Source organism: Archocentrus centrarchus, chromosome 22 (assembly GCF_007364275.1).
Source record: "Archocentrus centrarchus isolate MPI-CPG fArcCen1 chromosome 22, fArcCen1, whole genome shotgun sequence".
Lineage (NCBI taxonomy): Eukaryota > Metazoa > Chordata > Actinopteri > Cichliformes > Cichlidae > Archocentrus > Archocentrus centrarchus.
The window spans coordinates 22,408,849-22,431,880 of record NC_044367.1 but is presented as its reverse complement, the minus strand read 5'-3'; the positions used below and the strand labels follow the sequence as shown (position 1 = coordinate 22,431,880).

Below are 23,032 nucleotides of genomic sequence, written 5' to 3'. Positions count from 1 at the left end.
TACAGAGGGAGGGGGGAGAGATAAGAAGCTAACTGAACTTTTCAGCGGTAACGATGGTTGCTGCTTTTTTAAACTTTTTTTCCGTAGTTTCACTCATTAGGACGACTGGCATTAAAGAAACAGGAGGAGGCAGTCATACAGCATATGAGGATGTAAGCTGCCGTTAAACATCAGAGAAGAAGAAGAAGAAGAAGAAGCGTTCCTGCTGAGGCGCCTGTATTTCCTAGCGACGCTGCTTGGATACGAGGAGGAGGAGGAGGAGGAGGCGCGCTCATTGTGGCGGACTGTCAGCAGTAACAACAACGGCAGCTAAGAAACAACAACAACAACGAAAACAACAGCATGGAACCTCCAGAGGTAATTTGTGTAAATTCAGCTTGGCTACCGATGTGATTACATAAGGTCGTCAGTTTGGAGGCTTAAATCTCAACGCGGGAAATGTGAATATTTTCCTAGAGTTGGCCGATATCGATAGCTAGCTGGCTAGCTAGCTAACTGCTAACTAACATTTAACTTTACCCTCAGGTTACTCCGTTTGAAAGTTATGTCTCTCTCGGTTATAATACTGCTTGTCCACTGTCCAGTTGCAAATTATCATTAAGAGTATGCGCATTGGTCAGATAGTCTCTCACAAAGCAAACAGTAATTTGTTGCGCTTAGATTGTCAGCCAGTTTAGCCTCTAAGTTATAAGTAAATCACGCTGATGACTAAATTGACCACATACAAGCACGCAACATAGACTGCCAGTGCAACGACCCGGTGACTGGTAATAAAATGACCCGACAAATGGTTAGATTACAAATACCAACTTGGCTTTGCTGCACAATGATCGTGGAATTGCTTACACAAGATTACGCTGGCAGAAAACACTAGGTAACAAATTTCTTATCTTTGGGTTTAAAGTATCTTTTCCTAGTTCTGTACATGTAAGCAAACTAAAAAATACATATATATTTTTGATCCCCAGACTTTTCTTTATATATTTATAATATATTACATATTATAAATATATTACATGTATCATTTTTGCCATATAATGCCAGTTACTAGTGAGGTTTGGTAGGTTTTAACCTTTTTTTCAAGCTTTCTCTTCAAAAATTGCCAATTAACAGAAAACATAACAATAAATTAATGTATTTGTCTATTTATGTATTTAATGGCAAAAAAATTGACAGGTATAATGGACATTTTCTATTGTTTTACAATAAAAAGAGTTCAAAAATAACCCTTGTCAAAGACAAACATGTTACATAGAGTAATCAGGGCTGCTTTGTTTCAGAGAGAAACATAATCAAAAAATATAATCAAAAAAATCACAAATGTTATGTGAAACATAATATTTAAGTGTAATATATATTAAATACATTTAGTTACAAAAGATGGTGCTCAGTAATGCAGTGTAAATTAGAAGTGCTGGTCAAATAGATAATGCTACAGTACATGTTGCAAAGTGGGGGATTGTCTGTGGGTATTTTAAAATAAGAATAAAATGTAAGATGAATATAGATTATCTAAGGTTATCTAAGACATTTCATACTATATAGTAGAGCCGACTGATACAGGGTTACAAGACCAATACTCATATTTGGTGATTTAAAATCTGATATTCCGATTTATCGGATGATTTTTTTTTCCTCAGATACATGAAACATACAGATTTCCCTAATGTTTGTTTTGTGTAGTTATTTTTTAGGGTTGTGCCAAATCACACCAAACATGCTTGTTGCCTAAAGGGAAGTTGCAGAGTGCCCTCTTGTGAACAAACTTTGTAACATCAACACTCATAACAGGGTTGAAGGATGTTTCTTCTGTCTCGTCTTTACTCTTGTAATTTTTCATTTATCGGCCATTATAAATGCTGAAACTGATAGCTTGGCAAATGGCTAATATCGGCTGATAAATCGCCCTACTGTATACTGTGAAATTATTGTGAATGAACAAAAACATTTGCAAATTTGGATTGCTGCCTTGTGTCTCAGGTGAACCTGGGGCTTCAGTATTTAAGCACTTTTTTTAAAGTACATTAATATTGTGGTCATGATCTGAGTTTTGGTAATCCCCTAAATACATGTTGTATGATTGTGTGTATCATAGGTTACATAAACCTGGGTATTTTATATAATAGACTTTATACACAGCAGACATTGGCTGTCAAAAGCAAAGTTAAAATTACTGATGGCTCAGTTCTATTTAATGCCCTCACACCATCATGCAGTAATACAGGACCTCCTCTGGGTGAAATGCTGTCAGAGTTAAAATGTGATTCTGTTCACAGAGGAGGGTAGCATCTCCTCAAGATAAAGATTTGAGCCATTCTGCTGGACAAACATGCATAAACCAACTGGGAACCCAAAGACACCCCGAGCTTCAGCAGCCAGGAACACCTTCTCTGCAGTTAGGTATGGATATTGATACAATAATGATTTTCACCTTTTTTGTGTGCTTTTTTGAACACAGTTATTTAGTTTTTCATTTTTACATGTAGTTAAATATATATTTTTGTCCCATTCTTTTCTTATTTATTGAGGACTAGAAAATAGTTTAATTTGCCTATTTGATAACTGCTTGATTAATCTATGTTAGATTGGATTATTACTCCTATATTTAAGCCTCGTTTCCTCTGCATGTTACAGCTCAGCTGGACTCTACTTTACTCACTTTGGTTACCAGATACTTTGCTTTTCTTTGCTTTCAACTTCCCCCGAAACATAGGTGAGAGTTTTAGCTGATCTTGATGCCTTTCCATAATATTAAACAGCACAAAAAAATTTTGTCCATGATTTTTCCCTGTGTTGCTGCTTAGATTTTATGTCTCATGTTCACTTTGACCTGTCAGTGGTCTGCAGTGTTTTCATGTCTTTGAATTGGTAGAAACAAAGTACAGGTTTCACGGAGTGCACTACAAGTGTCGCTGGAGCTTTAACCTCTGAGACCTGAAGTGAGACTGTTCACAACGGAAGACCAAACTGGAACATGTCAAGTCAAGCTGTACCATGCAGTGAAAATGGGGCTTTAGAGTATTATGATGATAAAAATGACTATAAGGTCTGTGATTTGACTTTTTCCGTGCAGCATTTGTCATCAAACCTATTTTTTTATGATATATCGCCCATTCCTGACAATGGACAGCTTTTGGCAATGATGGGACTTAATTTAGTTTTATGTCAGATTTCTGCTTTTTTGTTTGTGTGTGTTCACTCTGCAAGTTTTTGTTAGGTTTTCAGGACAGTAACATGTCTCCAGCCCTTTCTCTGTTGCCTGGAATGGATCACAACCTCACTGAGTTTTCTTTTTTGCAACAAAGTGAGACTGAATTTGCTCCTCTAAGGTAAGAAAAAAAAAATCAAAATCATTTCTTCTGTGAACAGTTTTCTATAAATGGTGTGAATATATAATTTATAGATGGATAATTATTTATTTACTTTACAAGGGCATACCCTGATGTTTCCATGGCTTCAGAGAGATTTCCAACCCACAATTACACAACTCATGCTTCTGAGCATGCCTCATTATCTCAGCACCCTTTGGCCCAGGAAGGGATCCTTTCTGAAGAAGGAGAAAGCAGCTGCTGCTCCCTGTCTCAGCACAGTCTGTCACCAGGGGAGCAAAGTAAACCAGAGGAAAAGGTTCATCCCCCTGTGATTGTCATTGATGCAGGTAGCAGAGAGAAGGACCCAGGGACCTTAACTAACCCTGCAGCCAAGCTAACAGGAGATCCTGTTGAAGATGAAACTTTCTTTCTGAGTAAGGATATTCCTGCCCAGCATCTTCTGGAACTCCTACAGAAAGATGTTGGCATGCTCAGCAGCAGTAGTAGTGCTGTTTCCTCTGCCTCTGAGATTTCTGTGAAGAGAATAGAGTCTTTTAAAAGCCACGAAGTTAGCAAACTGATCACTCAGCAAAACACTGATATAAGGGAAGGTCCTCAAGATGAAGCTTCTTTTCCCCAGCGGCAAACACAACAGCATGACAGATTTTCAAATCTTGACCAACCACACACAGAGTGGGAACCCAACATCTCTAACGTCACCATGGGTTCCCGCAGTACTCAGCCTGATGAGAGTAGTGAAATGTTACACAGAGAGTTGCTCTCTGAAGTAGAGCGATGCACCAGGATTGAAGCTGAATCCAAAAACAAACAGCAAAAAGGTCCTATGCCACCTGGTCAGTCTTTCACACCATATCTTAAAGAGATGCCTGAAGCCAAGCCAAGTGTGAGTAGAACAAATGTGGTTGGTATGCAGTGGACAGGGTCAGCAGGCGTAGAACGGGTTCGCAAAGAGCAAGAGCTCTGGTCCTCAGGAAACCAAACAGGGATTGATGGCTCCTACCTGGGCTTTCTTCCACAGTCTCAATCCACTCCAGGGGTTTTTAATGCCCCAACTAAATTCAGTGTTAAAGCTAAATTGGGGCACCTTTCCTCTATTGAATCTAATAAGAAGAACTCGTATCAGTCAATGACAGAAATTTCTTTACAGCCAGTTCCTATAGTTGATGCCCATAACCCAGACACAGCAACCGAGTGCCAAGAGGACACTACTTCTGCAAAAGTCCAGTCCCTCCCAAGTCTTAACTATATGCAGAAAGTAGATGCTTGGAGGGCAAATCAGAGTTCAGGCAAGATGTCTTTGTTTGATAGCCTTGCACTGCAGGGATTTTCTGGCATCCCCCCTAAACAGAAAGCATATGACGCGGTATCCGACAGCCTGAATCGGCTGGTTAGTCAGAAGGTTAGGAGTTTACAGCAACCTCTTGTTTCAGGTGCTGCCACGCAGACCTCCTCAACAGCACCCTCTGGTCCTTCTTCTCCAAGAAGAACGGAGGCAGTTGGCAGTGCTCCTACTGATGAGGAGAACACCGGGTCTGCAGTACCACCCTCTGCCTCACCCATTGGCAGGTCACAGTCTCACTCTTCTCTTAGCACAGTTGTGATGTCAGCTCAAAAAGATGAGCAAATAGACAGGCCTCCAGAAATAGAGAAGAGTCAAAGCCAAGATGATCATGATCAAACCATCACGGGTAAAACCTCCCACCTGACGAGTCTCGGTCACTTCAGTGACGTGTCGCTTGATCGAGATTTGACGCTTTCAAGTTCCCAAGACAGTTACAGTGGAATAAAGTTAGGACCATCCACTGGGACGTCATCTGTTGTGAGCCTAGAGATTGATAATTACGTACCCTCTTGGACTTCAAAACTGTTAACGCCACCACCTCTTCCCAAGCCTCGAGAGCTCAACATTGATGAACGGATTCCGGTAAATGAAAAACATCCTAAATAAACAGCAAAGGGACTCTTCATAAAATCATTTATAGAACTTGTGTGTAATTTTTATTTGAGGTCCAGATTCTGCAAATAATTTTATTACTCTGGGAAAAATGCTCCATATGTGCAGACTTGGACTTAATTATCTCATATGTTCCCTATGTTTTTCTTCCAGTTGTATCTTCGTAACCTGGGTATAGACCAGTCTCCATCAACAATTTTGACTCCATTTGCACCCAGGGGACCAATTAGAGAGCCTGAATTTTCTCCCACTGAGTTCTGCACAATTAAAGGATCTACTGGAACCCCAACCAAGAGCACTCAACCCTCTGAGGGTATCTAACCTCAAAAATGACTTTTAGAACAGGAAAGCCTTTTGAGACTTCAAAATTACAAATTTTATTCGGCCATCAAAATTTGGTCTGAGACAAATTATATTATGTTTTAACAACCTAGAACAAACATTGACCAAATAATAATTTATTGTAATTTAAAGAAGAAGATGAAGGGTTTTTTTTTTTTTTAGGTTTTGGGTGATTTACAGTTTGAAATATGGTTTTGTATTTTCAGGTGGCAGTCCCCACAAAGAAGAGTTTTCCCGGTCCAGCATACTGTCAGTAGACTCCAGCATATCCATACCTTTCAGTCTGGATAGTCTTGGTCCAGCGGCATCTATCCCAGAGCACACAAGGTGGACTTCTCCTCCGTCAGATACAGAAGCTAGTCAGAGCAAACACAAACTGGCACCTTACCTCTCACCTGATGAAAACACCCATTCCTCCACACTGCAGAAGGATGGCAGTTTAAGCAGCAACACGAGTATCGGCCAGCTAGAAGACAAGCGCAACTCTGATGTGTCCTCAGCTATCAAGGAGAGGCACAGGGAAAGAAACTTGGAATCACATTTACAAACAAGTCGTAGTACAGATCAAAGTGGAGAAGATTCGTTTGTTAGCGCTAAGGCGTTGTTGGAGATCCGTAAACTAGTCTCTCATGCAGAGACCATGATATCCACTGGGTCTTCTGCGGCTTCCTCAACCTCCCCCATTGCACCCCATCTTCTCTCTGATCAGGACATATTGCTGTCGCTGAAGAAAAAAACCAGCAGACTTCAGGACTTGTCTTCCTCCTCCTGTACAGCTGGAGACCCTAGAACATGTTCCTCACTGCTATGGACCAGGTCTTCCTCTGACCCCATGCTGACCTCAGAGAAAACTAGGCAAAACTCTGTTGGTCAGGAAGGTGTAAACCGATCATTGCAACTTGATTATCCATCCACACAAGCTCTTTTTACTGCACAAACCACAGTTGCATGTAGAGCACCACAAGATATCACTGTTAGTGGTGTAGGGACGTCCCTTGTCCTCTCCAAATCAGCCCTGCGAACTGAGCCTGAGGGCTGCAGTGCTGCACCTCCTGACAAAGCCCCCACACAGCCGGCAGTCATCAGTCCTCCAACAGCTGAGAGGACAGAAGAGCTCACTGCTACTCCTGCAGATTCAGTTGATGTCCCAGTGGAAGAGGAAGTCCCTCCCTCAGACGGTGCTGCACAGAGTAGGTCCTCATCACCCATCCTCGAGGACACTGATCAGGGAGTGATGAGCAATGGGAGCAGTGAAAGCTCACTGACAGCCAGAGTGGCCAAGTTACTGCAGAGTGACTCTCCATCCACCATGGTGTCCAGTACACCCAGCATTACAGACCAAGAGGAGAGCAAAGCCAGAGGTAAAAATTGCTTAAAACCTGTTTGTAAGGTGGTACTGTATCCAGAAAACATCACATTTTCACCATGAGGTGCCACGTTTTTGTTTTGGTCAGAACTGCTAACTCACTGATTCTTGTAGCTTCAGACAACCAACATGTCATCGTCAGATTAAAAAGCATGTTTTGATGTTGCAGAATGCATCAAGCTGAAGCTGTCGGGACAGCAGTGTGAGCCTCTGCAGCTGGATGAAGAAGACAGAAGGCGGATTGAAGAGATCAAGCAAGAACTGCTGTTAAAAAACCCCATAAAGGTAATCATAGCAAGAACGCCTCCTAATTGTTACACTTTACATAGTAGACAACAATCATATGTAATTCATAGCAGTAACATTTGCACACATTTTATTCTAAACTTGTGTAAACATTTAAAAATATTTGTCATCTGCTTCCTGTGTCTGGACAGGTCTCATGCTCAAGGTAACTGGTGTGTTGCAGGCATGCTTAGCAAGACGTATGTTAGACATTTCAGAAAATAATCATGATAAAATTGGTACCAGTTATGGTTCATGTGGAGGTTTGCCGTGCAGAAATATGTGGTTTGTGGTGAATGAAGTTATAAAAGAATTACAAATTTTTTTTACCTGGTCTCGCTTTTTGACACAGACTTATTTTTTGCTCCTTTCAGAGCCAGTTCAGCACAGACACGGACAGCAGTGCAGCATCCAGTGTTAAATTCCCGAGGGAGCTCGATCCACCTCAGCATGTGGAGACATTTGCTGCTCCGAACGATGCTACAAATCAGCCAACCCAGCTTCCGCAAAGCCTGAGCAGGACCACCCCTGAATTGAGCATACAGCAACAAACGGCTCGTCAGTCAGATCTAGAAGCTAGAGTGTGTGAGATTGCCGCCAGAGAAGGAGTAATGCTTCCTACAAAAAAACCTCAGGCCTTCACATCCATCACCATCGGCACCCGCAGACGCTCTACCTCTCCCTCTCCCTCACCTTCCGCTTCCCCTGCACCTCCCGTTAGCCCAGCTTCAGAGCCGCTCCACCTGACCGAGCTCTCCACAGAAGCAGTCAAAACCACAACAGCAGACAGGCAGCTTTCTTCAAAACTGAATCAAGAGCATAGCGTTGCTTTAGTACAAACAACAACCAAAGAATCACTCTCACTGTATGGACCAAATAGTAGTTTGCAGAACAGAAACCAAAATGTGACTTCTCAGTCTGCACCAGGCAGCCAAAAGAGGCAAGACACAGTGGGAGGCCAGTTTGAAGAACCACTTCTACCTTCACAGGGTTTAGATAGAGATGTGACTGTCAGAGACAACAGCACACAGTTATTCAGGCCAGATAGTAAGATATCTGCTTCTGGTGTCGGTGTTGATCATGGCTCAGATCAGGCCGCAGGCTCATCCACAGTTGAAGCCTCCGTCCAGACAGGCCATGTCTCACATGTCCATCTCACTCTGTCCCCCAAAGCTACTGATCGCACCATCACTACTGTGATCTGTTCCAGTCATGTTGATGTAATCTCAGGACTGCCACGTAAAGAGTTTGTCCCCCTGAGACACTCGTCATCAGCTGCCAGCAGTCCAGATGAGGGTGTTGGTTTGTCCAGTCCGCCTGAGTGGTGTAACACCAGAGAGCCATTAAGACAGTGGCCGCCTGAAACTGTTGTCCCTCAGGGGAGGTTGACCACCACGTCCCCACAGTCGTTTACGCCATGTGACAGATCTGAAATCTCACCACGACCCTTGACCACCAAAACACCAGGTAGTATATCTGTGTGTGTGTGTATATATATATTTTTTTTTTTTTTTTTTATCAGCTGTAAAAATTCAGCAATACATGAATTATAACAGCAAATGAGTTGAACTGAATCTCCCTCCTACTTCAGTGACTGTCCTGCTGCCTTATAAACCCCGTGGCAGTGAGGAGGTCTTTTACGTCCCTCAGACAGAGGCTGATGTCTCCTCCGTGGAAATGTCTGACACCACCATGGAGAGCACCCACACAGGTACATTTGAGCATTTTTGCATCTTTTATTCTGTTGTAACTCAGACTGCAGACAGTAAAACATGTTCAAAGGTTTAGAAATGGAAGAATTCAGAGGAGTGCAGGTGATTGAATTGTGAGCTCTCATTTCTCCTGTGCCTGTTTGGGCAGCAGCTGGTTCTTTGTAACCTACACCAAGGAGCATATTAATTATTCATGTTCAGGGGCTGAGTGAAACAAAGGAACAGCCGGGAGCCTGGTAGGGAGACGAAGCGAGGAGAGTTCATGTCACTGAACATCTTCTGCTCTTTTCAGGCCAAAAATATTTTGGTCATTTTTTTTTCAGCACTGTTATTTATTTATTTTTATTTATTTTGAAGAATTAAGATTAGTCTTGTTTTGATCTAAATTCCACTCGTTATGAGATAACAAACAGTACTGAATTCTAACTAGGTTCAGACGACGCCGTGCCTCCTCGCTTTAGCAGTGACATCCTTGGGCACAGGGACCCAGGGTTGGACCGCGGAGTAACCATCAGACATGCAGAGGGCATCTACAGCAAGAGGCTGAAAACCGTCAATTTCACCATGCAAGAAAACGGACAGAGAGGTGAACACACCACCACATGCAACACAGACACTGCCTGTATAATCACACATTCGGGGGGGAAAAAAAACATTAAAAAAAGGGGTTTCGGAACAACGTGCGGTATCAATAAGGAAGAAGAAATGTTCTTGCGGTGTTTTTGTGCGAGCTCAGTAATTATATGAAGTTGCTGAAAAGGTGTGTGAAAACTGGGAGGCTCTTGGTGTCCTGTTATTGGCTCCACACCTCCCTGTGTGCTTTTGTTGTACACAGTGGTTAATTTTTCTGTTTGTGTGTGTGTGTGTCCTAACAGATGCCTCTATAGCAATAGATGAAAGCTTGCAGATTGTGAGCCAAAGACCAAAGCCACCTTCTCAGGTTTCTTTTGCCTTAACCAGAGAGTTGAGAAATCAAGAAACCTTCAAGAGAGACCAGGGGACCAGCCCCATCCAGTTCCACCAGCATGATCAACCAGAGTCCCGCCCTGAGATATTTCAGCCATTTGATTCAGAAATGGACTACAGCAAAGGAAACACTCAGTGGGTCCAAACCTCTGAGCCTCAGACAAGAAGTGAGCAGCAGAGGAGGAGTTCTGACCGCCCCCTGGACCAGTTGTGGCAGAAGTTCTGTGATCAGTGGACCAGAGAGGAGTTATGTCCAACCAGTGACAGAGAGGCATCACTTCTGGAGCGTTTAGAGCGCCTGTCTCGTCTTATTCATAGAACACGGGGATCCAATGTGTCCCAAGTGCAGGAGGGGAACAGTTGTAATCCAGAGCAGAAGCAGGAAAGAAGGCGAGAAGATGTGACACAGAGGAGGAAAGAAAGAAAGACTTTAGATGAGGTTAAGAGGAGTGTACATGGTGAAGTCAGAGAACAGGGGTGGAAAGTAAGAGGACAGAGAAAAACTGAACCTCCCATTCAGCTGAGGTTCCGGGTTGATGAATCTTCCCGGTCTGCAGAGGACGACAGCCACACTTCCCTCACCTCCAGCTTCTCCCACAGCTCCTCCCAGAACCAGCACCCTTCTCCCACAGACAGAGATGAGTCAGAGACCGTGTCCACCACGTCTGGCTCCATGTCCACAGTGGACACAGCCCGACTGCTCCGAGTCTTTGGGCCCGATAAAGTACAGCGCCTGAAAACCACCCCCAGCCTCAGTAAACTGTACAACACCATCAACAAGCAGAAAGAAGAGAGGGAGGAGAGGAGAGCAAGAAGCAGAAATCCTCCTCACATCTTCACACTGTCAGCAACAACCAGCACTGCTGATCAATCAGTATGTATATATTTATTGCTACTGAAGAAGAACAAATGTTTGAGAATATATTTGAGAATCTCCTATCTCATTGTACATCCTGTATAATGACAATAAAAGGCATTCTATTCTATTCTATTCATTTATCCTCAAAGTGGAACAAACAGGGTTTCTTCTGCCTGTACAGCCCTTCAAATTTTTACTAAAATTGGGCTGAAAGTTTAAAGGTTTTACTTGGAAATACAGGCGCAACATTTATTATTTGTGTCAACATACTCCAAAGTACACAAAACGTGACTTTCCTGACAGGATCATTAATCAGTATTGGAAACTCAGTTTTACCACATGTATATTTTTAAATTTGCCATTTAATTTCACTACAGAGAAATTACAGAAAATTTTATGTCTGGGAGAGGCCTGAATAAATGTACAGATCAAGTACAGTGCAAACCTAAACACTGCCATATACACTCACCAGATGCTTAATTAGGTACACCATGCTAGTACTGGGCTGGACACCCTTTTACCTTCAGAACTGCCTTACTTGAACTGTTATAACTATTACATGAGCAACTCCGGGACCTGAGGACAGAATTTGGCAGAAATCACACCAGGCAGTGTTTTTCAAGTTTTCTGTTGTCCAATTTTGATGAACTTGTGTGAATATTTGCCGCAGTTATGCATTCAGAGATGCTCTTTCTGCACACTTTGGTTGTAGTGAGTGGTTATGTGAGTTACTGCTCACTGGATATTTCTTTCTGAAATACTCAGACCAGCCCGTCTGGCACCAACCATGCCACATTCACTTAAATCACTGTCCTTCCCCATTCTGATGCTCAGTTTGAACTTCAGCAGGTCATCTTGTCTAAATGCATCGAGGTGCTGCCATGTGATTGGCTGATTAGATATTTGCATTAACGAGCAGCTAAACAGGCGTACCTAATAAAGTGGCTGGTGAGTGTAACATGATAACTTGGCTAAATGTTTGATGTCACTGTATTTGTGTTCAGGTTGCTGCTGATTCCACATCGTCGACCAGCACTTACACCGCCCCTTCACACCATGGACCCTCGAGGAATCTGAGGGCCAAGAAGGCCGTTAAACTGGTGAACAAAAGCATCCAGGCAGGTCAGGAGAAGAAGCGTGCCACTCCAATTAATGTGATTTTTTTGATGTACAAGGATGTCCTGTATTGTGTCCTTTTTGTAAAAGTTTATTAGCACCAGCTGCTGAGTGTAAAATCTTTGTGTAACCACCTTACATTTCTGTTAATGTCGTGTTCTTTGGCATTTTTGTTCGTGTTCAGTTTCACAGTTTTAGACTTATTAGAAAACAATAAGACCGGTATGTGTTTTAATACCAGCAATGTATATGTGATGGAGTTGATATATATTCAGTCAAAATTTCCACAGGTGACCTGGAGATTGTTCATAACGGGACTCGACGACACACCAGAGATGTTGGAACCACATTCCCTTCCCCAGGTGGAGCTAGAGCTTTTGGGCAGATCTCGTTTTCTTCATCCAGTGTGGCGCGAGGAGGTGGAGGGCAGCGGAGCCCTCCTAAAGTTCAGGGAGTCCAAAAGCAGAGAAGGAGCAAGAGAACCCCACCAAAGCCTTACCCTAAAGGTTTGTCAGCTGGTATACATCTCTTAACTGTAACTTAAAAAAAAAAAAATGAAATCCTTCTTATTTATTTTTATTTCTGTGGGTTTCTTCAGGCGTTTCATGGTTCATCTCTGCTGACGGCCTGGGGTCAGAGGCGAGGAAGGAGAACCAGCCGGAGGAGGAGAGGCCGAGCATTACCTGGTTTGAACCATATAGCAGAATCAACCCATGGAGACAGCCGCTCAGACAGAGACAAGTACATGAGGACACAAACAAACATCACGCTGAGCCTGATCCTAAAACCATGATGATGTCCTCTGGTCTGGCACACATGTCTCTTCAGGTTAGCTTATATTTCTCATTGGTCTTTTAAAGGTAAAAAGACTTGAATTTCAGATTTGTAAATTTACTTAAAGGCTTCTATGTGTCAGAATGGTAAACTTTACCATCATAATAGCAATTAAAAAGATAAAACTTTAGTTTCCTGTTGCCCTGCAGGAAGCTCTGGAAATGCGTCGTCCAGAGTTTATTTCCCGGTCCAGGCAGAGAGTGAATCGTTTAACTCTGCAGGTGGAGGAGAGGAAGCTACAAGCTGCCTTCACCCGAGAGAGGGGGGAACTCTTTAACCAGCTGGGAGGACCTGCAAGGCTACCAAGACCCGCAGGTACCAAACACTGGATGCTGCTCACAGAATCTCTATTTTTAGTTTACTCACCTGATAATCTATCCACACATCCTTCTTATATTCAGTAAATTTTACCTGATACACATAGATGGACTACAAAGCCCCTCTGCTTTAGCTTAGAATTTTTAATTGTAGTTTCTCTCTGTGAAGGCACTGCTCTGCTCCGGAGGGCCGTTCCCAGGAAGGAGATGATCCAGAGGTCCAAACAGTAAGCTGCTGTTACCATTCATTGATTTTTATGGGACATCATCAGAAGACATAACTGTACCTTGTGCTTTGTAACAGTGGAATCCTCATACAGAAATGCAAAGTTGGTCATCTACTGAACACCGTCTCTCACACAGGATATATGAGAATCTGCCAGAAGTGCAGAGGAGGAGGGAGGAGGAACGAAGGAAAGCAGAGTACCACACTTACCGACTGAACGCCCAACTTTTCAACAAGGTACAAACAATTTATCATCCACATGCCCGTGCTTCGTGGACTCAGTTTAAATGTTCCTATAAATAAGTCATACAAGCTCACATTAGGAGACGGTTGTATGTTAAAGCAGCTCGTGTGGTTGAAACCACCAGACAAACTGTGTGATTGTGTGACTCAAATCACAAACATTTTTTTTTGTGTCTCTTTAGAGAATCACAAACCGGGTCCTGGGCAGAAGATCAGCGTGGCAGTGACCAAACAGACACCTTTTTACTGGAGATAAAAATCAATTATGTGAAACTATTTTCACATTTTGAATGTACATTTTTTTTTAATTTAAAGATTATGTTAAAAAGTGGAATTGTGCTTAACTAAAATCACTCTTTTTATTGGACAAGTGGAATTCACAACTTGAAAATGTTTTAATGTTAAAATAAACAAAATTTAAAGAAATTTGTTTTAAATGTAAATTTCTGTTTTGCTTAACCCACATGTAGTTTCAAGACAGTGACATGCTCGTTTCGATGTCTTTATTGATCAGTTATTGTTGTGCATGAACAGGAAGCCACACAAGGAAAAAGTCAGACAAGCTGCTCACTGAGGGCACACATACAATACAACCAATAAATAAGAGATTCTGCATTTCCTTCTTTAACTACAGTTATGTAGATGCCCATTAATAAATAAAACTTCAAGTTATGACAGCATCATGTAAACAAACAGTCTATTACATAAAAGAAGATGAATTAATAAATTAAGTGTCTTAAAAGTCAGCCATGGCAAATGTGAAGAGAAACAGACTCTTTGGCAAAGATGTCGCTTTGCTTTAAACGATGTTTGGTTGAAACAAATTAAAAATAAGGCAGGTGACTGATCTTTACCGACAGGCTCTCTGCAGGTTTAAGGCTCGGACAAGGTTTACAAAATCTACAGCAACAGGAAGCCCAGCAGGGACACAGGCAATGCAGTCCAATTTTACAAATACAACCAGTGTCATTATAACCAAGCAAAAAGTACACAGTTAACACCAAGAGTGTGATAGACGCAAATATCATTTAAACCACATAATTCTTCATCTGACTAAAGTGCAGCCAGGCTGTGTGTAAATCTGCAAAAGAATTGCCACGTTTTAAAACAGTAAATCCACTGAGCTTAATCAGTTTTTCTTTTTCTGTGCAGCCAGCAAACATTAATGAAACCACAGATGTAAATACCAAAGCCCTCACTGTGTATTTAACTTCACTGCTTCAAGTCAGAAGACCTTCATCTGTGCCACAGTGAAGTTAAACCTGAGTGAAGATGATGTGCAGGATTTTTGTTCTAGCAAGTTGCTCAGTATTTAAATCAAATGTGCAAAAAACCAAAACCAAGCCCAATGCCCGCTCCCTTAAACTGACACATCCACCATTTCTGAATCATTTCAGTCCCTCTTTCCCTTTACAGTAATGATCTTAAAATGAGCACATAAGTGACACCTGATGAATGTTTACGACACAGGTTCATGATTCTTCACATCCTCTTTGGCATTTACCTGTAAACAGGAAATGCAAAGCAGCATCCAATGTTCTGGCCTAAAGTATGTAAACCACACTGAGCACGTGCCACACCCGGGTGCAGGAGGAGGGTGGTTAATTTTTTTAATTTTTTTTTTTTTTTTTTTTTTTTTTTTGGAACCTCGTAAGGTGTTCTTTATGAACACAGTATGAGATGATTTTTTTGAACCTAACTATCCCAATGTATCTCTTTCTGTCTCTCTGCTAAAGGTAGCGCCGTTGTGAAACGGTTGCATGACCTCAGACATCTGTCCCCCCCTGTCTGTGTTATGTTTTTGTTTTGGATGGATGTTCTGTTAACTGTAATTTCCCCATTTGTGGGACTAATAAAGGCATTCTTGATTCTTGATTCTTGATTTCCTATTCAGCAGAAAGATTTGGTGAATCTGGGCAGCATGCAGGAGCGCAGTTGCTTGTATCTCTTATCTAGATGAGTCACGATCTCATGCAAGTTCTAATTTACAGCCAATGAGGCGTCAGTCAAATTGTCACGTGTGCAAACAGGTGCAGTTTGATTTTGGCTGGGTGTCCTCCTCTTTAGCCTTTCACAGAGACTGAAATTAATCACTGAGAATTAATGTCCCCAGATATTTTCTGTTCTTTTAAAATAGGGAAAAAGATTCTACTAACACTTAAATAATATATGAAAAGCACTGAAATTTAAAAATGCTAAAAATCTGAGGAAGACTTCAGTCTTCAAAAGTTACTGTGACAACGACTAAATTAATTGCCAATAAGCTGTTTGTCAACCAACTAACAAATAGACTCAATTTGTACTTATAGCTCTACATTTTAGCCATCACTCATGCACATTGATGCCAGAGCTGCAGGTTGTAATCTCACCACTAATAACCTAAAAAAGCCTCCTGGTTTGACTTGTTTGGCCTGGACTGGAGGCAAAGTTGGCGGTGGGGGCGTGTTTTGGTGCGGACAGCGGGACAGGTGGTGTTTAGGTCTGCAGCAGACTGTGGACTCTCCGCAGCTCCGACTGTGACAGGACGAGACGGTGGACCTGTTCCTGACCGCGGGGACACGGCACCATGACCCGACCCACCAGCACAGTGTCGCCCTGCTTCTCCTCCTTCACCTAAACACAGAACAGAGTATTTGTAACCCGTAGGTAATGTCAGACAGCCAAAAGCTTTCATTCATCATCCACGTCAGAAAGAATCTGTGTGCTTACCTTAACAAATGAAGTCGAAGGGAACGTGGCGAAATCAGATGAGACTCGAGCTCCGGGCTGCAGGTTGACAACATGTTCTGCTACCTCGTCCTGACAGAAGCAGTAGAGATGAAGAGTGTAAGGTGAGTGCTTCAGGTGCAGCAACAGTATGAACAGTGTTAAGTTCATTTTTGTGCAGTCATTTTCATCAGTTTATCCTTATGTGCTTCACAGCTTTGTCTTTTGTTTGCACCTTCAGTCTGTCCAGAGTGTCATTCAGAGACTGAAGTCTAGCTGTCTGTTCCAGGAGCTGAGCACCAGGGGTCACTGCAAGGCAAAAGAAAAAAATTAGCTAATTTAAAAAAAAAAGTTAATTTAGCAAACAACACAACCATACAGAAGAGGATTAGGGCCACTAATAAAAAAAAAATGGCGCATTTGGGAAAAAAAAAGGGCAGCCAAAATTCTGACATTAATGTCAGAATTCTGACGTTTTTTCCTCAAAATTCTGACATTAATCTCAGAATTATGAGATTAAGAATTCTGACATTCAAGTCATTCTGACTTCTTATAAAGTCATTCTGACTTTAATGTCAGAATTCTGAGGCTAATGTCAGAATTCTAAGTCAGAATTCTGAGATTAATGTCAGAATTCTGACATTAGCCTCAGAATTCTGAGGCTAATGTCAGAATTCTGAGATTCTGAGATAATTCTGAGATTAGTGTCAGTATTTGAGAAAAAAGTCAGAATTCTGAGATTAATGTCAGAATTCTGACATTAGCCTCAGAATTCCGAGGCTAATGTCAGAATTCTGAGGCTAATGTCAGAATTCTAAGTCAGAATTCTGAGATTAATGTCAGAATTCTGAGAAAAAAGTCAGAATTCTTAATCAAGAAAGAAATTTGTGGAAAATACAAAAACAGCTGCAGAATTAATCACTTTTTTATGCCAGAATTCTCAGAAAAAAGTCAGAATTCTGACATTAATCTCAGAATTCTGACTTCTGAAGTCATTCTGACATCTGCTTAATGTCAGAATTCTGACATTAATCTCAATGCCCCATTTTTTATATATTTATTTTTTTAGTGGCCCTAATCCTTTCAGAATTCTGGCTGCCCCCTTTGAAATCACCATTCCATATGAAGGCTTAGTGAGAATATTTTGGATTTAAAAAAAAAAAAAAAAAGATGTCCCAGAGGTCATATTGTTTGGCCCTCCACCTAAACTGTGAGGTGTCGGATAACCTGGGCTAACATAACAGTAGAGTTTGTCATTTTTTCAAATTAGTGTCAAAAAGTTCTGTTGTTTTTACTCAGGTTTTCTTATTTTATATTTTCTTAACTTGTGTTTTATTATTTTAGATGTACAGCACTTTGGTCAACAGCTGTTGTTTTTAAATGTGCTATAGAAATCAAATGGACTTGACAAATTAGAAATTTATCAAACAAATCAATGCTGTGAGTCAAGAGCATTTTATTCTAGCTCAGAACAATCTAACTAAAATGTTTTTTGTTTTTTTTTTTAAACCATCAGATTCTCAAAGGGTTATACATGCTTTTCTTACATCTAGACTGGACTGCTGTAATGCTGTATACAGGATTCAGTCAATCATCTCTTGCTTGTTTACAATTAGTTCAAAATGTTGCAGCCACATGACTGACTGGGACAAAAAAAGAGACATCAATTTATTCCAGTGTTGGCAGCCTTGCACTGGCTCCCTGTGCCTGACAGAATCCAGTATAAAGTGGAACCAGTTTGTATTTAAAGCCTTAAAAGGTCTTACACTCCCCCAAAGATCCTTTATGCCCGTTTCCCAGTCACTCTTAACCATCCCGTTGTCGAAGCTTATTTCAAGAGGGAGTCGCGCCTTTGCTGTCACTGCACCAAGACTCAGGAAAGATCTCACATATGACCTCAGACAAACAACAGCTGTGGCGGCCTTTAAATCTCAGACGAAGACAGTTTTTTTTTGGTCAATCTTTTGGAAACTGTTGATCTCTGAAACTGGCTGGACGACACGTTATTGTGTTATTTTATGTAAATAATGTGACTGTATAGTGTGAATTTTTAGAAATCTATTTTTAGTTTTTTAACCACCTGAGACCCTGCATCCACACATGGGAACATTACATCTTGACTTTGCTGCACCTTATACTTCATTCTGCTCAATAGTGTTTTATACTTTGTTAAGTCACGTTGTTTTTGTTGTGTTATGCTATAAAATAATCCCATTGTCCACATCTGAGGACACTTTTTTTTTCACAAATGTATATAACAACCATGTAACAAAATACAACTTGCTGTTCAAAGCGGAAGCTTAGCATATATTCATATCAGGTCCATCTAATCACAGATATCTAGGAGAAATTAAAAATGAATTGCTAACAGGAGCTCAGGTCTTAGGAGATTAATGTTAAGCACTTTGGTTTTAAATGTGCTAAATAATTAACATTTATTTACTGAAGCTGCTGTTGCTTTGGACACTGTAAAGTGCATTTTAAATCACTTAAAAATTATCGCCCATTTATATGACTTCCTTCTCTCGTGTGTACTATTTGTCACTCTTTGTAGCATTTTAGTGAAGAAATCAAACTAGTCGCATACCGGGAGATTTCCCAGTGATGTCCACCACCTTGACGTTGGCGCTCATTTGCAGCAGAGTCTCCAGGAGCTGGTCGGTCTTACGGTAGAGGGCGCTGGAGAGCACTTCAGGACGTCCGTCTCTTGAAGGAAGCTTGGTCACATTGAGAGGGGGCAGAGAGGCGAGCTGAGCACGCATCTTCTCTGCCTGCAAGGGAAAACATGCTGCTGGTAAAGAAAAACTATTTAGAAGCCAAAGTGACAGCTTTGAAAATCTAAAACTGGACTGACCCACACTGTTAAAATGTAATAATTTCACTCCTTATTTGTGTTTCCATGTGTATCGCAGGCCCATTGGCCTCTAAAGTGTCAGCAGCGTGATGCCACCTTTGCATCCGTCACATGCTGAGGTGATGGAGACATCTGTTACCTTCAGCCTGTTGTTCGCGTTCTTCAGGTGTTTGATGCAGAGCCTCTGAGCTTCGATCTGCTGAGTCAGCAGAGGTGAGTCGATCACTTGAACGCCCGAACCTGAGCCAACGCCAGACGACATGTTTGCTGTGGGCGAGAACAGGAACACCTTATGAACACCTGAGCGGAACCAAAACTTCATTTCAACCCGTGTTCGCTGTATGTGTACATTTATTTTACCCTCTGATCACAGCTTTGTCCTCATTTTTAACATTTTGTTCTGAAGAAAAGAAATAAATGGTCCTCTAACATACATATTCCACAATGGTGGAAAACAAACATACACTTTTTTTTTTACTATTTTACTTTTTGTTCAGCTGCATTCCCCTAGCAAATGACAAAAATACGAGTCTAAAAGAAAGAACAGTAAAAATTTGCTTCAACTTTATCAGCTACAATATTAAAATCAGCCTGACTGAAGCCATTCTTGAGCATAATGACTGACTGTGACTTAAAAAAAATATATGCACACGACAAGACCTCATGACAGATCTCCTTAAGAGCATGCAGGGGGGAGATGGTGTGCATGCCAGAACAATACATATACTTGAGATGAGTTCCTGCAGGGTTCACTAAGGTCATATTCTAAGACTTTTCAACATGTGTACAACACAGATAATATGGGCACATTTTTCTCAGCATTTCCCAGTAGGTTTAAAAATAATTTGGAATGATTCGACTAAATTCACACAACCTGGACCTGAACAAGTAGCAGAAAAAATAATGGATGGATTAAATCCTTAAAAATTGCATTGAATTTAGAAGACTGCATAGAAAAAAACTAAAGTGGTTTCTTTCCATTCATTATCATTACTCAGTGCTGTGTGGACAGCAGTGCATCTGGGGTCACAGAGGTTTTTACATCAGCTGACATAACCTGTCTTCGAGGTTCCGGTCTTACATTTTGAGGGCGTTGGAATGGAGATATTAGGGTGATTCAGTATTTGCCTATTTATGCTCTAAATGCACTAATTATGTTTTTCTGTGCTAAATGCATCTAATGAAATCTGCATGTAACGATCCTGGTGCTGTTTGACCCAACAGGTGCAGCTATGACAACTGAACTGATGCCACACTTCACTGCCATGCAGTGCACCATCAGACACTTTAACTCAAAGCTCTTTCTTGCGCATTCACGGCCATGTTCAAACTCCCTGGTTTAGTGGTATGATTATTTGTAGTGAATTGGTCTGCAGATACCCTAAAATAAAACATGCATGTCATATGTTTAACTCCCCTCAAATCATGCACAAGTAAACAACTAAAAATGTAGTCATTTTTAAAACAAGTTAAAAAAAAAAAAAAGCATGCATCATCACAACAGATGCCAATACAAGCAGGCAGATACCTTTTTGTTCCTCTGAAGAATGAGTAGGTGAAATAAGAGGAATTAAAGCAGAGGTACACAGAGAGAGATAAGACTCACTGGTTGTTGAGGAAAGGAATTAAACTGGAGTTAAGTTGTTAACCACACAGAGACTGCTTGAATATCCTGAATGAATCTTTTGTACTCTGAACCCACCTGACACGTGTCAGGTGGGTTAAAGTGTAATTTGCAAATTTACTTATTACCAGAACAGCACCAAAAGGAGAGCAGCTGGGATGTCTGTTAGAGCTACATGTGTACGTAGTTATGCAGCTTCTTCACTCTTATTCTTGACCTGCACTCACCTCCAGCCATTCCTGAAACAATGGAAGCGATTCCTGATGGCCCGGTTCCTCTCAGCCCATCGATGGTCATCTTTGATTGACTGTTGATTCTCTGCTTCAGCTCAGCCTTCTCCGACTCCAGCTGGTCGATGTCGGCCTGCAGAGCGTCCATCGTCTCCTCAAACTCTCTGAAGAAGAGGACAATGTCACACAGGTGTAGATCTACTTCACTACAGGACTGCTACATGAACTCTGCCATCTACAGCACAGATTCTTACTTCTCCTTCTTCTTCAGAAGAGTCTGGGCTTCGTCCAGTCGAGTCTGGATCTTCTCAACACGTTCGTCTGCATCTTTGGATGAACTGTCCAGTTTCTTTTCTAGCAGGCTGAGACGGACGTTCGCTTCGCTCAGCTCTTCTCCCTAAAAAACACACAAACCCAGCATTCACACAATAAACATGCTACACCTCTGCAGAGTGTGATACTTTTCTTAAAATATTTTGGAGCAGATTCCATCAGTGTGGACAGGTGTGAACACTGATTTACACAAAGTTTCTTCTCATGCCAATTCAGAAAACACAATTATACATGAACTCCAGATGCAGATAAATATAACCCATCTTCCATTTCAGCTGCATGAAGTTTATCCTGACAAATGACTCAGCAGTTCTATTTGATGTGTATTTATTTACAGTGAATTTGCTGCATGTTTCAGCAGCTTAGTGCATCACTATACTTTGATCTTGAGAGACTTCTTCAGCTCCTTGATGACTGTTTCTCTGTCCTCCAGCTTCAAGCCAAGTCCTTCTGCATCTGTGATTTCTGCTCGAAGAGCCGCTCCTCGCACTTCTACTGGTGGAGGGTTCTGGAAGTAAAATAAGAGTGATATGAAAATAAATTATCTGTGATTGTGAAGACACATCAGCTGAAATAAAAGTCAAGCCAGAGCTAAAATCCTGACACACCTTCACAGTGACCTCACACTGAGCTAATTACCTTGTTTTGAGGCTTCTCTGAGTCATACTCTCCCTCCTGCATAGCAGTCGCCATCTTGTTCATGGTTGCTATGACAATGCTACAGGACTGTCGCAGGTACTCATAGGGGTTGGCACCCTGAGATCCATAGATCTGAAAATAAAAGCATGATTGTCCAGAAAGCTGTCAAGTCAGTGGTCCATAAACATGTCTAGTCCATGAGTGCTCAGACAAAGACAACTAAAGGATCTTCTGTTACAAAAAGACTTCCCTGAAGCTAAACAGTGTCTTGCAGATATTATGTCCCGGTCAGATCATGTGAGCCTGTTTTGGTATCATTCCCAGCCAAACTGACAAACTGAAGTATTAATGTACATACTTGTTCTCCAGCCTTGAACGCCACGTCCTCCAGTTTGACGGCCGACAGCCCCTCCTGTTCACCGAGAGGCGACATCATCTGAGCTCCGGCAGCCGCCACTTCCTGGAGGACTGCCACCACCCAGGTCAGGTGTTTCCTGCAGTCCGAGAGGGTGTCTGACACCTGTGGGAACATAAAAACAACAAAAGGAACATTGAATGAAATGAAAAAGTGATTTTTTTTTTTTTTTTTTTAAGTGGGCAGTTTGGTCACCACGGTTACCTGCTGTCCAAAGCTGAGTGCTGCTGGGATGCCGGGCGCGTCAGTTCCCGGCATTCTGCGACGGATCTTCTTGCAGAACTGCCTGATGTCGCTGCAGGACGTCTCCAGATCCTTCAGCAGTACGGCGAGGTCGGCCTTCTCCTGACCCGCGTGCAGGAACGCCCGCAGACGACCCACCTCCACAGCCATGCAGTCCAAGGCACTCTGGGTAAACTACACAGGAACATAAGGCACGAGAAACTAGTGAAGACAATTCTCTTTAAGAAGAAGGTGCAGAGTCAAAGCTGAAGAAGCATGTTCACAGTAAAACATTAAAAAAGACTGAGACAAAGCTGGTTTGAGGACGGATGTGGTTTATAGATTTCCTTCAGATTCCTCAGAGGCTGCTGGTGATGTTGGTACTCACTCTGATGTGATCAGCCAGCTGCATGGTGCAGTCCTCATTCTGATCTGCCAGGTGGATGCTGTACAGGTG

The 23,032-nt window shown here is 41.8% G+C and overlaps 2 protein-coding genes across 6 annotated transcripts in view; one reads left to right on the top strand and one right to left on the bottom strand.

The window, feature by feature from the left end:
- Window positions 1-230: 230 nt before the first annotated feature.
- On the top strand, window positions 231-15,150 carry alms1 (ALMS1 centrosome and basal body associated protein). Of its 2 annotated transcripts, XM_030719339.1 has the most exons (18): window positions 231-357; window positions 2,277-2,400; window positions 3,218-3,329; window positions 3,432-5,256; window positions 5,440-5,599; window positions 5,835-6,989; window positions 7,164-7,279; window positions 7,654-8,746; window positions 8,871-8,990; window positions 9,422-9,577; window positions 9,867-10,831; window positions 11,821-11,938; window positions 12,223-12,438; window positions 12,531-12,760; window positions 12,916-13,081; window positions 13,253-13,310; window positions 13,447-13,546; window positions 13,735-15,150. In XM_030719339.1, the coding sequence occupies exons 1-18, from the start codon at window positions 343-345 to the stop codon at window positions 13,777-13,779; spliced, it is 6,774 nt and encodes a 2,257-aa protein (XP_030575199.1). In that variant the 5' UTR covers window positions 231-342; the 3' UTR covers window positions 13,780-15,150. The 2 variants fall into 2 exon arrangements, with proteins under 2 accessions (XP_030575199.1, XP_030575200.1); XM_030719340.1 differs by lacking the exon at window positions 231-357 and having other exon boundaries at window positions 2,289-2,400; window positions 3,208-3,329.
- Window positions 15,151-15,322: 172 nt separating this feature from the next.
- dctn1b (dynactin 1b) overlaps window positions 15,323-23,032 on the bottom strand; it is a 36,376-nt gene continuing 28,666 nt past the window's right edge. For all 4 annotated transcript variants that reach the window (XM_030719344.1, XM_030719341.1, XM_030719342.1 and 1 more), the window contains 13 exons: window positions 22,964-23,032; window positions 22,558-22,770; window positions 22,297-22,458; window positions 21,939-22,070; window positions 21,679-21,807; window positions 21,221-21,363; window positions 20,964-21,130; window positions 20,641-20,652; window positions 19,252-19,379; window positions 18,846-19,029; window positions 16,494-16,567; window positions 16,262-16,351; window positions 15,323-16,165 (listed from right to left, as the gene is read on the bottom strand). In XM_030719344.1, coding sequence (XP_030575204.1) covers window positions 16,028-16,165; window positions 16,262-16,351; window positions 16,494-16,567; window positions 18,846-19,029; window positions 19,252-19,379; window positions 20,641-20,652; window positions 20,964-21,130; window positions 21,221-21,363; window positions 21,679-21,807; window positions 21,939-22,070; window positions 22,297-22,458; window positions 22,558-22,770; window positions 22,964-23,032 — 1,641 coding nt within the window. In that variant the 3' untranslated portion in view covers window positions 15,323-16,027. The remainder of the gene's footprint in view (window positions 16,166-16,261; window positions 16,352-16,493; window positions 16,568-18,845; window positions 19,030-19,251; window positions 19,380-20,640; window positions 20,653-20,963; window positions 21,131-21,220; window positions 21,364-21,678; window positions 21,808-21,938; window positions 22,071-22,296; window positions 22,459-22,557; window positions 22,771-22,963) is intronic.